General features: G+C 37.5%; 1 protein-coding gene across 1 annotated transcript in view; it reads right to left on the bottom strand.

The window, feature by feature from the left end:
• The window catches only part of jmjd1ca (jumonji domain containing 1Ca), a 62,719-nt gene extending 47,092 nt beyond the window's left edge, over positions 1-15,627 (bottom strand). Inside the window, 2 exon segments of the mRNA XM_048191640.1 lie at positions 2,611-2,778; positions 15,254-15,627. Of these exon segments, the coding sequence (XP_048047597.1) occupies positions 2,611-2,778; positions 15,254-15,385 (300 nt within the window). The 5' untranslated portion in view covers positions 15,386-15,627.
• Positions 15,628-17,233: the final 1,606 nt, after the last annotated feature.

Genomic DNA, 17,233 nt, shown 5'->3' on the forward strand with positions numbered 1-17,233 from the left:
GACATGCATTGAGAGTATACACTTATTATTGTTCGTTTGGTATGACTTTATATACCATCCGATGTTAAAGATATTAAAGGTATATCTGTGGCACAATTTAAAGTGCCCCGTTATGCTTTTTCAAACATTACCTTTCATGAAGGGTATATTATAGCTGTTTGTTGGATGTAAAAGGTCTGCAAATGTTTTAAAGATCAAAGTGCATGACACAAAGTTATTGTCTCCTAAAAGAAAGAATCGATTCTGAACTGCTAAAACGAGTTATCAGCAATTCCGGTCTCACTTACTGTTACATACCTACTTAATGTAACATATTTGGGTTACACTTTATTTTAAGGTGTCATTGTTACAGTGTAATTATTATACATTTAAGTATAATCAAGTACTGGGAAATAATAATTAATTTCATGTACTTACTATAGGGTTAATGTTAGGATTAGGATGTGGTTTAAGTTAGATGCATATAATTAAGCACAATTTGTAGTAATTACTATAGTAACTACATGTTACCTTTGTAACAAAGGCACTGTAAAATAAAGTTCTACCCTAATTTTTAAAATCCAGTCTTCATTGGCTGCCTGCGAACATCTACTTGGATCCGCCCGGCTGGAAAAGTTTGGTTTGTGTTGTCAACATTTTGAGAAGACACTGTTTTCTGCGCTGCAAATCCACTTTGTGCTGCACGTTGCACTGCAATTAATGCGGAAAAAAACGACAGCATCATTCGTATCACTGTGTATCAAACACCGAGAAAGATCTGGAGCTGAAATTCAGACATGGTAATGGGCGTTTAGTTTCCAACAAGTACTGTAAGCGGTTGACCAGTCACAACAGACTGGGCTGTATGACCAATCAGAGCGAGTAGACTCTTAGAAAAGGAGGGGTTAGAGAGACTGAATCTTTGAACTAACCGTTTTAAGTCTCTTTGAGAAATAAGGTGATGTGAAATTGAAACTCTTTTTGACTTTCAATGCATGTAAAACTACTGTTGAAGACCTCCAAAACAAAATTAGATTAAAGAAATGTTCTATAGTGAATCAAATTGATTCACCTTATGATTGCGACACACTGAAATTGGGTCACAAATTGATCTAACTCCGTTATTTTGGAATAACACATAATTATTTAGCAAAATATGCTTCATATAAATGTAACAGGAAGTAAAATAGGAAGAAAAAGCGAGAGGAGTAAAAAGGAGCACATGAAAAGGGAAAGAAAGATGTGAGTGTGTGTGTGTGGGCAGATAAATGAGAGGAGAGGAATCAGTACAGGCTGTGTAAAATTGCTCTCTCTCCCTCTCAGATGTTGCTGCAGAAATACCTTACCATACTGACCACACCGACATATAAAAACACTCTGCCCAGCACACACACACACACACACTTGCACCATTTTATCAAACAAAGCTATAAACACACAGTGCTCTGAATGGAGGAAGGTCACACACATACACTTGTTCACTCTTATCTCTGCAGCACGTTGACCAAACAGAGCTCTGTTGCCACAGTTACCCACTCCAGGTAACACATGGTAACCCCTAGTAAGACGCAGTAAGCCACAGTGACGTGCTGTCATAAATGAGGTTACATAATGCGTGATTGTAGAGTATGAGCCCGTAGTGGCACAAATGACTGCTTTAACGGCTTTGATCTGCCGTCTGGAAGAAGAGGAAAGTGCTTTTTCTTTTTTTTTTATCTTTATGACACAGATGGCAGCTAATGACTCAGTCTAACAGGACTCAGTTAGGACTTATAAAACACATCAGCCAGCAAGTCTCCAGCAGTGGATACAGTCCAGATATGAAAACAAAAGCCAGTTCATTCATTCTTTGCTGAGTGACTTCATCAGCTTGATGTTCATAAACACACAGACTATCAGCATAATGTGTGATGTGAGAATATTGCAGCTGAAAGCAACATTACAGACATTACCAACCACAGTTCGCTTTTGAACATGATGTTTGAGGGTGAATCAGTATTTCAAAGTGCTTCCCGCACCATTTTTAATGGCAATTAAACATGTCTTTCTATTGAGTTTTCAAGAGCAAATAATCTATGGGCCAGTTGTTTTGATGATTCATTTAGAAAAGCTCACAAAATTTACCGGTCTGAATCCTTCGGATGAATCCTTTGCTAAATGAACTTCGTCAGAATAGTTACTGAATCATCATCTGACTCACTTATCTTTCTGCAAGTTATCATTACTGTCAGTAAAACTGAAAACAGTATCATTAATAACCGAAATGTATAGTTAAAAATACACGTTTGTATTTTGAATATATATATATATATATATATATATATATATATATATATATATATATATATATATATATATATATATATATATATATATATATATATATATATATATATTCACAAATGTAAACATGTATTTTTTTATTCATATGAATTTATATTACAATCAGTCTCTGCTTCTCATCTCATATATTTAGAAACATATTTAATATAGTAATATCCTATATATTTTAATGTTCTCTGACTGCGTAAAGCCAGCCAATCACTTTTAAGCTCTTGCCATTTTGCGTATAATATGCATCAGACGTGTATAGTGCGAGTGGCAGTAATTTCAGGATTTTTGTGGACTCACCAGGGCGGGATGCAGTCTCCTCTTCTCCTGGGCACTGCTGCTGCCGTTTGTGCCGGTTCTCTTGGCGGCCCAGATGAGTTCCTGCTCCAACAAAACCACCTCACATTCCTCTCGGAGTCTCCTCCACTTCCTCTCCGCGCTCTGCTCGCCATCCCAGTGCACACACACCTAATGCATAGAGAAAGAGAGAGAGAAGGTTGGTAGATTGCAGATGTATGTACAGACACACAGGTGCATGTGCAGATGCATACAGAGAGCATATGTGTTCACAATTAACTTGATTGATGCAGCTAATTAATAAACCATTCAAAGGTGATAGATCTAGTAAATTAGAAACAAATGTCAACACACCAACAGCATACTTAACCACATAACTACTTGCACACAAACATCTGCCTATAAGCTCACACAAAACATGAAACGAAAATGAAAGATTACTTACATTGATGATGAAACAACATTCTTAGACACACACACACAACAGATTACACAGTCCTGTCCACATCACTCGAGCTCAGAACCAAGTGCAACATTTTCTTTTGTAGGTCTGAATTCAATGATGTCACTGGTATTTGTCACTCAGAGTGTCATCACAGCGTCATAAGCGCTGCTTCTGACTGATGACTGAGCCAGACAAAATTAAAACTCACTCACCGGCTGCAATGAGCCATCCAGCTCTACTGCAGCATGACAATATGGCTCAATCTGTGGCAGATCTGAATCACAAAGTCACCCATCAGAAACTCACTATTAATACAAAACTGATCTAGCCCTGCTTGCAGTGATTCAGAATTCATACTAACTTGACAAAACATTAGCAGTTAAGGGTAAATAATAAGGTGGGTTATCTCTGCTTCTCATCTGTGGTCCATGTGGAAGGAGAATCCAGCAGGACTGGTAATATACAAATGTGTGTTGTGCCTACCGAAATAGAACTGAGGGTACATTTGGATGATATTATTTGAATGTTTTATCAAGCATTTTTTAGAAATTATAACTGCATTTAAAGTTTAATTTAGAATTAGTTTTTTATTATTTTAGAATATTTTGGACATTGTTCATTAAAGAAGACTGATTCGACCTTTCAAATGTTTGATCCAGTGAATGATCCAGAATGTTGGATTATGTGCATTCAGGAATTGGATTTAATCATTTGAATGATAGAAGTTTTGGATATCATAGGCTTGTTTCATTTTAACTTCTGAATGTTTGATTCTGTATTTTTTGGCCAGCATTGGTGCACTTAAACATTCAACAACTCAAACTTTTAAATTTTCAATTTACCATTTTAGAAATTTGTAATCAAATGGTACAGCAACTCCCATGATCACAGCCTCAGCTATTGATTTCCAAGGAACACACAGCTGAGAAAATGTATAGCCTGAAAGTGGTACAGGATGGGTAAAAGTGTCTACCAAATACATACATGCTAATTAGTAATTAGAATATTCAGCATCTTTGGCCGTTCTGAGTACATTTGAATGTTTGATTTAAATGTGCAAATGTTTGATCAAGCATTTTGGACATTATAACTGCATTTAAAAGATTTATTTAAACTTTTGAACATAACCTCAGAATATTTTGGACACTGTAAGTTTAATTCAGAAGATTGATTTGGTCATTCAAATGTTTGATCCATAATTTGAGCACCATAAATGTATTTAAAAGTTTGACTTAAATGGGTGGTTTATCAGGATTTCACTTTTTTTTTACTTTAGTTAGTGTGTAATGTTGCTGTTTGAGCATAAAAAACATCTGCAAAATGCTCAAAAGTTTGATACAAAGGGAGATATTTTCTTTTACAGAAATTGCTTTTTAAGGACTACAACAAATGGCTGTTAGGGACATGCTAGTCGATGAGTTGAATCAACTCCCAATTTCTCCACTAATCATTCAGAAACGTCCAGATGCATTCTAAAAGTTGTTTGTGGCGACCTGGGAGGCGCACCGGCCTTGAGTCCCTCACGGAGGAGCTCCGGGAGCATAAAAGGAGGAGCGACTACAGTGAAGGACGAGAGAGGACCAGGCCTGGACTTTACGTTATGTTTTATTATGTTTGTGTGGCCGGCAGACGTCCGCGAGGGTCTGCCAGCATTACTTTCGTTTTGTTTGTTTATTTTGAGATTAAAGTTTTGTTCAATGTTCGCCGGTTCCCGCCTCCTTCTTCCCATATCTACTAACCTCGTTACATTGTTACTTCTTCCTGAGTTCATCAGTGTCTGACTCTGGGTTGAACAATGTAAGGCTGAACACTGTTACTGACGATCGTCATTTTGGCTGCATGAGACGCTTCAGCTTTGTTGTTGTTGAGCAAATGAAGCACAAGCTGTTAAAGCTCCGCCCTCTTCTGAAAAGCGGGCCGGGAGCAGCAGCTCATTTGCATTTAAAGGGACACAGACAAAACCGGCGTGTTTTTGCTCACACCCAAATAGGGACAAATTTGGCAAGCTATAATAAATGATCTGTGGGGTATTTTGAGCTGAAACTTCACAGACACATTCTGGGTGGGGACACCAGAGACTTACATTACATCTTGTGAAAAGGGGCATAATAGGACCCCTTTAAGTGTTCAATTCAGATATTTCTGCACTGTATCTGTATTTTGTAATCGAATGTTTAAATGTTCACTAATGCAATTTTTGGCCTTTATAGGCACATTTAAATGTAAACATTTAATAATGTTATCCCATAGGCATAATCAAAGGTAACATTTTATTTTGATAGTCCACTTTCATTCAGATATTCTACTAAGTACCTTTGCAACTACATGTCAACTACAAGTAATTAGAGTATTAGTAGATATATATCTGCAAACACTTTATTTGAATGATCCCCCAACAGACATCCTACTGACTATAAATAACCTTGCAAGTACATTTCAACTTTTTCTACAAACCCTAACCAAACAGTCTGCTAAAACTCTAATGAGAGTTATTTGACATGTGGTTGCAAAATAATGACAGTAAGATGACGTAGATGTAAGATGATGTAGTTGCGAACTTACTTATAGTTAGAAGAATATCTAAAGTGGACCATCGAAATAAAGTATAACCAAATCAAACATTCACTACATTCTGTACCAGTCATAATGGGATCATCTTGTGTTTTTGAATGAAGATCTGAAATGCTTTTGGTGAGACATAAGAATCACGGAGTTCACCCTCCTCTAGTTTGCTCTAGAATAGCAAACTTCAATCATTATTAAGCATACCGATGTGCCTCAGCGTGCCTGTGTATGTGTGTGCGCGCCAGACAGATGATTTGTCTCACAAAAAGCCCTAAAATATCATGCATTGCAAGGACACACGTTGTCATTGGTCAAGATCCTCTGAGCATGAGAGAGAGAACAGAGAGGAGGGAAAAAGGACCATTTTTGAGTTGCTATGCTACCAGCATCACTGTCACCGTCTCTCTCCGTCTCTCCATCTCCCTCAACTCCTTTTCTTTCTGCTGTCTTTCCTCCTCACCTTTCCCCTTCATCTTCTCACCGTGTCTTTCACACAAAGACACACTCAAACTCTCTCTCTCCCAGTGTAAGGATGCGTGTCGGACACCGAGGTGATTTACGTGCACTCTTGCCATTATCTCTGAGATGTGTGTGTGCCTGTCTGCCTGACTGAAAGTGTGTGTAAAAAGGGGGAGCGTGAAAGGAAAACAGCAATTATTCATTTAGAGGATATCATTAGTCATAGGAACCAGTCCTACTGCCTTTCGAATCCACACACACACACACGCATTCACACAGAGCTTCATCTGTCCTGCGAATGTGAAGCGAGTCTACCATCACGTTAGGTTGTCATTTTTCACAGTGACTGTTTTTTCTGCCGCGTGTAATTATGATGATGTATGTGTGGCGTCTTTGGGCGTGTATGCGTTTGTCTCAGATGGTATTTACAAGTTGTGAGTGAGCTAACAAGAGGCTTTTTCCTGCTCTTCTTGCTCGCTCACACACACACACCGGCTGTTCGGCCATGAAGCGTCGACAAGCTGTAACAGGTCAGGGAAGTGCTTCACACATACAGTCACATGGCCGCACACACACGTGCATACAAACTCACAGGTGCACCTGCAAATCAACTCAAGCATTGCATACTCACACTTCTGCAGTATCTCTTATTGACAGACTGCAGGAGAGAAACATTTACACACACACACTCTCTCTCAGTAAACACTTCCCCGAGGCTTGTGGGAGGGAAACATTCACCGGCATCAGATTTCAGCCTGGACCACAGCCAACGCTCAGGCAGAAATGTGCTTATAGCATCAGCATTTACACACATACACACACACACACACATAACCTGACACTGCCTTCCTGTCTGACAAACCACACACACCTTTTTTTTTTAAGGGTGGTTTTTGAAGAGATGTACATTTAAATATATTCTGCTAACTGTAATAATCTTTTCCAATCATTTCTGCAACACAAGAGTGAATGAGATGGGTCTGGTGTGATCCGGATGAAACCGACACCGTGTGTGTGTGTGTGTTTGTGAAAGGCGATAGAGAAAGACAGAAAGAGTCTGGGGAATAAAAGCATGCTGCCAACATAGTAGCATGAGACTATCATGTGACTTTGTGTGAGCGTGTCCGTGTCTGTTGTACATACTGTCTTTAGCGCTGAGTGCAAACACACACACATATTCACAAACTCTGTGATCCACGGAGGCGCCTCACTGATCAATAATTTACTGAGCGGAGAGAGAGGGAGGAAAGGTGGGCGGGTGAGAGAGAGAAAGACAGAACAAGAGAGAGAAAAAAAAGACAGATGAAGACAGTGAAAATGTGAGTACGTTTATAAAGTGAACACAGAGCTACACGAACACACAGTGTGTATCTGTTAAATTATTAAAGTAACATTCATAATTTTAAATAATTTCATTTTAAATAATGTGTCATTTTCTGCATAATAAACAAAGATTAATTTGTAAATGAAACTGATAAATAAAAAGTATTGTTTGTAATTAAATAAATTATATTAATTGAAAAGTAATTATTCCGCAAATATATTAATATGTAATGTGCAACAAGAACACTGTAATGTATAAAGCAAAATATTTTCGTAAGTTAACGGATCTCATAGTGTACTGTTGCTAAACCTGAGGATGTACTTGATATTAAACCATGTTATTAAAAGCACATTAAGCTGCAAAAGAGACACTGTTCCCCAGGCGACTTTCTTTCCTTTCTGAGACGGAGCTGAACACAGAAATGCAAAGTATAAGTGGGCTTTGGATACACGCCTAAATGGTCAAATAGCCTACACACAAAAAGTCAAAGGAAAGTGCCGTTTTTGGCAAGTATTCTTGTAAACACAGTCGATTTTGTCTTTAAACATACACAATTAAGAAAGAAAACACATGTGTAACAATATATTGCATCCATGCATTTGGTCTTAAAGTGACAGCAGCCTAATAATAAACCTGCTGATAATCAAACAACAAAAGGCAAAGGAAAATCATTCACTAATCTTGAGTAAATTAAGTAGCTTTAATAAGGCTGCATCAATATTGAATTATACAGTAAAAAATGCAGTGTTATTATTTTACATTTGACTATTCAATTTTTGTTGTAGACTATTACTTATGTGAATACCACTGTTAGTACATCTTTCTGAAAAATTAAAACTTAAATTAAAACATAAAAAATTAAAACACTTTAATGTGTTTTCTTCTGTTAAATGTATTTGTGTTTTGTTTGTCATTATTGTATATTGCTGACTGTTTACTTGTTCTTTTTAAGGACCTTTAACTTAGTACTAGCTGTTGATTAAGTATCGATAACTGTGAAATTTCACTGATTTAAAATTACTCATAGTATTGGCGACTACAAAAATCAATCAAACACCACAGCCAATCAGAACAGCATGTGAGACAGCACTCGCAAGGAAATGTACAAAGTACATAATCAAATTCATGGATTTTACACCATTTTAACTTTATTATAAACACATACTGAGTTACTGAAACAATCTTTGTCACAGAATACACTTGTCTGTTCAAATGAATTGACAATTTTAATGTTCTTGTTTCTTTTTATTTATTTTGAGCATCTGAGATTAACTGTCCATTGTTGCTTTCAATACGGCTATAAAAGACACACAAATTGATATTCAAACTCATGTTTGATGTTTTAACATTAAATAAAGCACATAAACAGCACCTGAGATTATCATTATCATACTTTGCGTTGTTCCAGCCACGACGTCGCAGAAAAATAGAAACCGTTTCTAAAATAGAATCGTCGCATGTTGCGGCTAGTTAGGATAAAAACTCTTATTAACATGGAAAAGATACCTTTTATCACGTGTCGCACAGTGATATCGTGAAATAAGACTTTGATCATATCACCTACCAATAATCGTGTAAAATAATCGTGATTTCAATACTGACCAAAATAATCGCGATTATCATTTTTGAAAAAAAAACGAACAGCCCTAGCTGGAGTGTGTGTGGTTAGGTGTGGTGGAGGACAGTGTTCTACATGTGAGTGAGTGTGTGTCAAGTAGGAGTGACCCAAACACACTTGCTAGTGAACATAATAATGATTTGATGAGCTACAGTTAGTGTGTGTAACAACAGAGGAAGACAAGAAAGGACAAAGTGTCCTTTAATATCCTCATATAATACTAACAAAGCAGCAGCAGGCATTCTTTCACAGGAGGAGTGAAAAGTTGGACACCTTGTGCGGCTGTAGGCCAGCTCTCCGGTCCCGTGACTGCGATTCTGTCATGCATAATATTCCACAGTTTAAACAAACTCTCTCTCTCTTCAGTCTGCCAGACACACTCTCTCTCTCTCTCGCTTGCTTTCACACTCTCTCCTCCACACACATAAAGACACGCAAACATTCACACAGATACTGTGAGAGTCAAAGAGACGAGCACGACTACACAAACATCCGAAACAACCACACCGAACTCCCAAGGGCCCTTAAATCAAAAGACGAAGATGATTTCACAGATTCTGCAGGAGTAATAGGAGATTCTCTCACACAAACAGACACATCAATGCAAGTAATGCATCATCAGATGGAGAAATGACAGTGTGTGGGAGTTGAAACAGCTTTGTATTGTCGTGTGTGTGTCTCAGCAAAGCTTAGATCTACAATCACACAGCCTGAGCCGGACTTCTTATGTATTTCAGGAGATAAGCTACAGCACACACACACACACAAAATCTGTCTGCTCTGCAGAATCACACATTGCTTCCCTGGCAAAGCTTCAAACCATCTGCCAAAGGTCAAGGGTCAAATGAAAAGAAAGCTGTATATGGAGCACACCAACACACATTTTGCAGACAGACAGACAGAGGGTCACATAAACATATAAACAAAAATTCACAAGTTACGTCAACAAAGCATTAAAAAGAGAGACTGTTTAAAAATGTTTTCCTTCTCTCAGAGCTGATGAAATTCAACCCATGTCTCTGACACTGCAGAACCATATATCTGTGTCTATGTGTGTGTGTGTGAGAGAGAGAGCTGGAATACGGTGCTCAGTGCGAACACATGCACGGACGGGGAGGGGGAGAGGAGTGCTTAAATAGAGCACAGTACAAACACGCACAACCATGAGAGAGAGAAAAAGACAAGACAGAGACGAGGCCAAGCTGAGACATCTGGCTTTAGTTAATGCAGTGCAGAACAGAATTAGAGTACTATCAGAGCGAGTCGATAAAACACACACACACAGCTGAAATTAATCAATGTCTGTATCAGACGCATGATATCACAGGAAGAATATTACTGCAACATACTTGTGCAATCCAAACAGAAACACTGTCTGCACAAATAAATCCTGCATCATAACATATCATAATATTTTACAAGAGGCGATATTGTGTATATTATTATGGCTAAAGCCAAGGTATGATGTGCAGCATTCCAATATGTACACAAGGACTGTCTGTTTGCTTTTCAAAGTCAGAAATCTAATTTAAAACGACTGATTCATCTTAATACATGAATACACAAAAACGACTGGTTCATCTAAATACATTAGGTTACACCAACACAATCCTATTGCAATTCATAACTATTTTATGTTTTGGCGAATTAGTGGCTAATGTGTATTAATTTCTACAATCGCAATTGTATGTTTTTGTATCTTCTTACATCCCAGTGATGTTATGTTTAGGGGTGTTGTTTGGGGATACACCTTCAAGCTTACTTTTTTTTATTAAAATTGTACAATTCACATCTTTCATACAAAAATATTTATATTTTCCTGTAAGACTGTGTTATAAAGGGTTGTTTTAAGGGTCAGATCGGTAGAAACAGAGCCAATTTTAATGTTTTTTTTTTTTTTATATGCATCATTATAATGATACTAATTTAAGTTTCACAAAATTTTAAAGGTTAGTTCACCCTAAAATGAGAATTCTGTCATCAAGAATTGTCCCTCATGTCATTCCAAAGACTTTTCTTCATCTTTGAGACACAAATGAGGATATTTTAAAAGGCCTAAATTAAATCTAGCACATATAAAGTGATTATCATCAGAAGTCTTGGATTAAACCACTTGATTAATATGGAATTTGACTTTCAATGGATGGACACAATCTCTCATGTTCCATTAAAAAAATCTACACTTGTGTTCCAAAGATGAATGAAAGTCTTTGGAATGATGTAAGGGTGAGTAAATGATGACAGAACATTCTTTTTTGGGAGTGAACCGGTCCCTTTAAAGGTGCCATAGAATTGAAAATTGAATTTACCTTGACATAGTTGAATAACAAGAGTTCAGTACATGGAAATGACATACAGTGAGTCTCAAACACCATTGTTTCCTCCTTCTTATATAAATCTCATTTGTTTAAAAGACCTTAGAAGAACAGGCGAATCTCAACATAACACCAACTGCTGCGTAACAGTCGGGATCATTAATATGTACGCCCCCAATATTTGCATATGCCAGCCCATGTTCAAGGCATTAGACAAGGGCAGCCAGTATTAATGTCTGGATGTGCACAGCTGAATCATCAGACTAGGTAAGCAAGCAAGGACAATAGCGAAAAATGGCAGATGGAGCAATAATAACTGACATGATCCATGATAACATGATATTTTTAGTGATATTTGTAAATTGGATTTCTAAATGTTTCGTTAGCATGTTGCTAATGTACTGTTAAATGTGGTTAAAGTTACCATCGTTTATTACTGTATTCACGGAGACAAGAGCCATCACTATTTTCATTTTTAAATACTTGCAGTCTGTATAATTCACACAACTTCATTCTTTATAAATCTCTCCAACAGTGTGTAATGTTAGCTTTAGCCATGGAGCATAGCCTCAAACTCATTCAGAATCAAATGTAAACATCCAAATAAATACTGTACTTACATGATCTGATGCATGCATGCAGCATGCATGACGAACACTTTGTAAAGATCCATTTTGAGGGTTATATTAGCTGTGTGAACTTTGTATGCAATGTATTAGGGAAGCAGCCTGAATCGGCGCATATTTAATGATGCCCCAAAATAGGCAGTTACAAAAATTAATAAAAAAAAAAAATCTATGGGGTATTTTGAGCTGAAACTTCACAGACACATTCAGGGGACACCTTAGACTTATATTACATCTTGTGAAAAAGCATTCTAGGGCACCTTTAAGTGTACACACCTGAAGCCATTATATTATAATTTTTCTATATTTAATTCATAGCGGTTCATATTTTTGTAATTGTGTAGTTTAAACAGCTAGTATGCCATATTGACCCATCATAATCCAGGACTGCAACTGTTTTATAGTATATCACATGCTCCTTTATTATCCCATTCAATTTTCCTGTAGTTTTAAAACTAAAAATAGTGCATATAAGCTGTCAAGCCAGGACACTTTGAAGATTGTTGGAAGTTCGAGCAAAGCAGCACTTGTGGTAATCTCATGAGAATTCAGCACAGTAAAACAACAGGCTATGAAAGAGATGAGAAGCATTAGGAGATATCTCTCTCTATGTGTGTGTGTGTGTGTGTGTGTAACACGACAGGAGGTTGTAACTCAGGGAAAGCTGTCAGTCACACGGCTAAGCCGCTGTTGCCACGGGGACATCGTCTAGCCAATGGTGTAAAAGACATGAGCCCCCAAAGACAAATACACACCAACACACATGCAGCACTTACAATCTCATGAAACACAAACACAAAAATTACACCAGGAGAGGAAACCGACAGCTGTTCTGATAAACAAACCAAGCTCTCATGTATATTCCCCAGCTACAACTATAACACCAGAGAGATTTTTCATTGCAGAAGAAAACTGAGGACACATTACAAATAAATAGACTAGTACTATATAATAAGATTACAGTTTTATCTAATAAAATTGACTTCACAGAGGGTGAAATAAACTCTCATACAGTGAGAAAATCCTGTTGGTGAGAGTTTACAACCACAAAGACCTTGTTAAACAAACAAACACACACACACACACACCCTACAGATATACAAGCAATTCCGCACCTGTACTGGGAAAATGAATGACAGATTTGAAAGCAAGCCCCTGCCAGTCAATCAGACTGCATATAATCTGCACAACAAAGCCTGTAATAACCACATTTTACATTTACATTTATTCATTTTAGCTTTTATCCAAAGCGACTTACAGTTGAAGAATACCTTTCTCTCTCATTCACATACACACGCACAGTGAAAGACTGTGTGCAAACGACAGCGTGACCAAACTATCAATGCACATAAACACTGATATCAGAGAATGAATTAAACACAGTCATACAGACAGACACAAACCATCTTGTTCACGATGAGCACTTAGATCAACGTTTCTACTCAAACAACATAATTATTCTCTTTTTTTGCACCCCAGTGGAATACATAATGTAAATTTGATTTACACTTGAAATGTCAGTGAAACAAACCGCCACAACTTGTTCAATCAGTTACGCAGTACGATCCTCAGAGGGTGATCTGCTCTTTCTCTGAGCACTAGTGCAGGAGGAAACTGTGCCTTTGACCCCCATAATTAGCTTCACAGTTGTAAAAATGCAAATATGTCTATACTGCAGTACAGGTGCTGGCGAAGATTCAATCCAACTGAACTGTAATGGCTTTAATGGAGTCAACATGCATTTAGCACATTTAGGAATGAGCAGGGTTCCCACAGCACTTTACTAATGAATTTTCATGGCTTTTCCAGTTGTTCGTGTTGGCTTTATGGATTTTTAAAAACATTTTATAGAGTTCTCAATAATCAATCTGTAGCTACATATTTCAGAGCCTAAAGTCTTCAGCATATGTGCATATTCAGCATGTATGTGTGTGGGTGTGTATGTATATATACAGTCAAACCAAAAATTATTCAGACATTTTTGATATATTTTTACTAGTGGGTGCAGGACACTATAGTTCATTTATGTAACTGAGGATAGCAAAATAAAGTAAACTGTGACATATTATACCCAAATATTCTTCATACAGTGGACTACCAGTAAAATTGATAAAAATTTGGAGCCAAAAATTATTCAGACACTTTGACCTGACCTATTATTTTATTACCATTTTTGTAAACTATAGTGAATAAACTGTATTAATGAATTAAATGTTCAAGGTGTCTGAATAAAATTTGGTTTGACTGTATATATCTATATTTTATGTGTGTGTACATGTGTGTGAATATATATATATATATATATATATATATATATATATATATATATATATATATATATATATATATAAATAAATAAAAAATACATACATGCATATATATATATATATATATATATATATATATATATATATATATATATATACACACACACACACACACATGTGCATTATATCAAATGATTAATTTAAATGTTAGTACATAGTAGTTAAACACAATTAATAATATAAAGTGGGTTCATACATGGATTTCTATTACTTTTCCATGTCTGAAAATACAATTTCAAAATTCCTATTTCCATGACAGCGGGAATCCTGAGCACACCACACAAAATATTAAATGCCAACAAATGCTAGTAAGGCATATTACATGATGTTGTAATTGAACACTATTGATTTGTTATGTACAATACAATTACATACACAAATACGTACTAACTAGTTAGTCATTTGGCAGTACTTACATATGTAAACACATTAACGCTGTAATGTAAAGTGAATCATTTCTTTCTCACAATCAGATTTAAGTAAATATCAATATATGAAGATAAAAGGAAAGCGTCTCTAATATAAGACAAGTCGTGATGAAGCTGTCTCAGTGCTGTGGTGGAGTGATGGAGTCATTAGGCGCTACAGCGGCAGTGCAGTAAACTGTCTCACAACAGCTGATTAGTCTGAGTGAAGCCCCGCTGAGCTATGACCACACACACACACACACACACACACACACACACACACACACACATAGTTGTTTTCTCTATCATAGTAACACGCCCAGCCTTCGACTCATAGTAAAAAGCCGCCTGAATGTTTGTTGGCTAAACAACTGACAGAAACCAATGTACCAGCTTTCAAAACAAACAACTTTCGCTGTCATATTAGTAGTTCCGTCAAACTTTTTTTTCTAGCAAACAAGCGAAAGGCAATTTGTAGAAGCTACTTCAACTGAAAAAGGTTCAAAATGAAGTGTAATTTCAAAAGTTTTCCTAAATGAGAGTAGTGAGGTAAGTTTTACCGTCAGCGCAGGCGAGTCAGTGATCGCGCGGATGACTCCGGCTCTCCAGCTCCAGCGCGAGACACTCGCGAGCTCCAACGGCTCTCCGCCGCTCACGCACAGGCAGCGCTTCCCCACCAGCTCCACCGCCATAGTCTCGCAAAAAGTGCGAGAAATGTCCGCGGACAACAAACAAACTTCCTCCTACTGTGTGCTACGGTGTTGACACATTATTAAATTATGGTGATTAAAAGAATATTCTTGTGTGTTTGAGTACAGGGGGGTTAAATTCCCTGCGTACGTTCTCTAGCGAACGCTGATGTCTCTCTGCGCCGAGAAACTGATTTACACTGGGAGTAGTAACAGTCATTATGGCTCCCTCTCACTAACTCTCTCTCTCTCTCTCTCTCTCTCTCTCTCTCTCTCTCTCACTCACTCACTCACTCACTCACACGTGGTATTCATCCGCCCCTGTTAAAAGCACACAGGACTATCAAACCGCAGCGAGCAGACTTGTCCGTCCGCCAGACTTGAGTTCACTCCTCTTTTGGAAGCACTGCCACAAACTACAGAAAAGTAGTCCCTCCTCATCTGCGTTTATATCCTGCACTTGAACTTCTTAATCATATTTTAAAATTACAGCTGGCTTTGATTATTTGGCTTCATCAGAAACTGCAGCTTTATAACAAAAATTACTATCTTTTTTATTAGCTACAGACAGTTTACCAAACTGTTTTGCTCAGAGAATGCAAATATTCCCAATACAACGACACCTGTATTATTTTTATCACCTGAATATTTTAACAACGTTTTAGATAAGTGCTAAAATGTCACACACCATAAAAGGAGGTTATGCACTTCTGTATTCTGCAAAATACGTTGCATCGCTTCCCATTCAGGTATTTTGTATGTGCTTCAATAAAGGTGTAATGTGTAAAATATGTCAGGATCTATTGACAGAAATGCAATATAATATACATAACTATGTTTTCAGTGGTGTACAAAGACCTTACATAATGAACCATTATGTTTTTATTACCTTAGAATGAGCCATTTATATCTATACCGCGGGTCCACGCTCCATGTCAAGTAGTCATTTTGCGCCAGCATGTTTCTACAGCAGCCCTAAACGGACAAACAGAGCGCGTTTCGTCACTATGTTGCTCTTCTTCTAAATCGTTTGTGTTTATAGAGGCAGCTTGCATCATCACTACGTTGAATATGCACGAAGAAGAAGTAATAGTAATAGTCGTCTGGTTTATTAGAAGCAGAGAACGTTCTTTGTTAGAAGAAGAAACCTCATTGCTTGACTGGCTAACGTACCCTCTGCTCGACAACGACGGGCTGACGACATATATGACTTGTGTCGGCCAGACGGCCACCATAGCTTCGAAAGGGAGGGGTGAGCTGCTGTTGGTTGAAGTTTGCAACCTCACTGCTGGATTCCACTAAAATTTACACACTGCACCTTTAAATATGGAGCCGTTTTACTCAAGATCAGTGGTGCCAAATCCGCGGATTTCCCGCGGAATTGGGCTACTTTTAACATCATTGCCGAGGGCCGTTTTTCATGTCCGCGGGATGAAGCGACCCTCCATAACATGATATTTAGCCTCTGGAATGCGAATTTTACTAGGGGAACCCCGCCAAAAACTTGGATATTTCCTCCCGAAATTTGTTGTGAAAACCTGGCAACCCTGCTCAAGATACCTAGTTCAAAGCAGCTACCAAAGATGAGCATAACCGATGTCTATCGCATATGCAGATTGATATTTAAAATGTTACATTTTTCTTCTTCTCACTAACATTCTGATATTCAAATTGAATAAAACGCCAACAACAAATAATATTTTGTTCTGTAATTTGATCTGCCATCTGTTGGGTATATTCCTCTGTACAGTGTTGCTGAAAGCTGGTGTTAGTGGTTAATTCTGTATCAGATGACTGTAGTGTATACTCAGACTGGTTGATGTCATTGGGCATGACTGGTGTGGTCATGTG

The sequence above is a fragment of the Megalobrama amblycephala genome, linkage group LG5 (genome assembly GCF_018812025.1).
Source record: "Megalobrama amblycephala isolate DHTTF-2021 linkage group LG5, ASM1881202v1, whole genome shotgun sequence".
NCBI lineage: Eukaryota > Metazoa > Chordata > Actinopteri > Cypriniformes > Xenocyprididae > Megalobrama > Megalobrama amblycephala.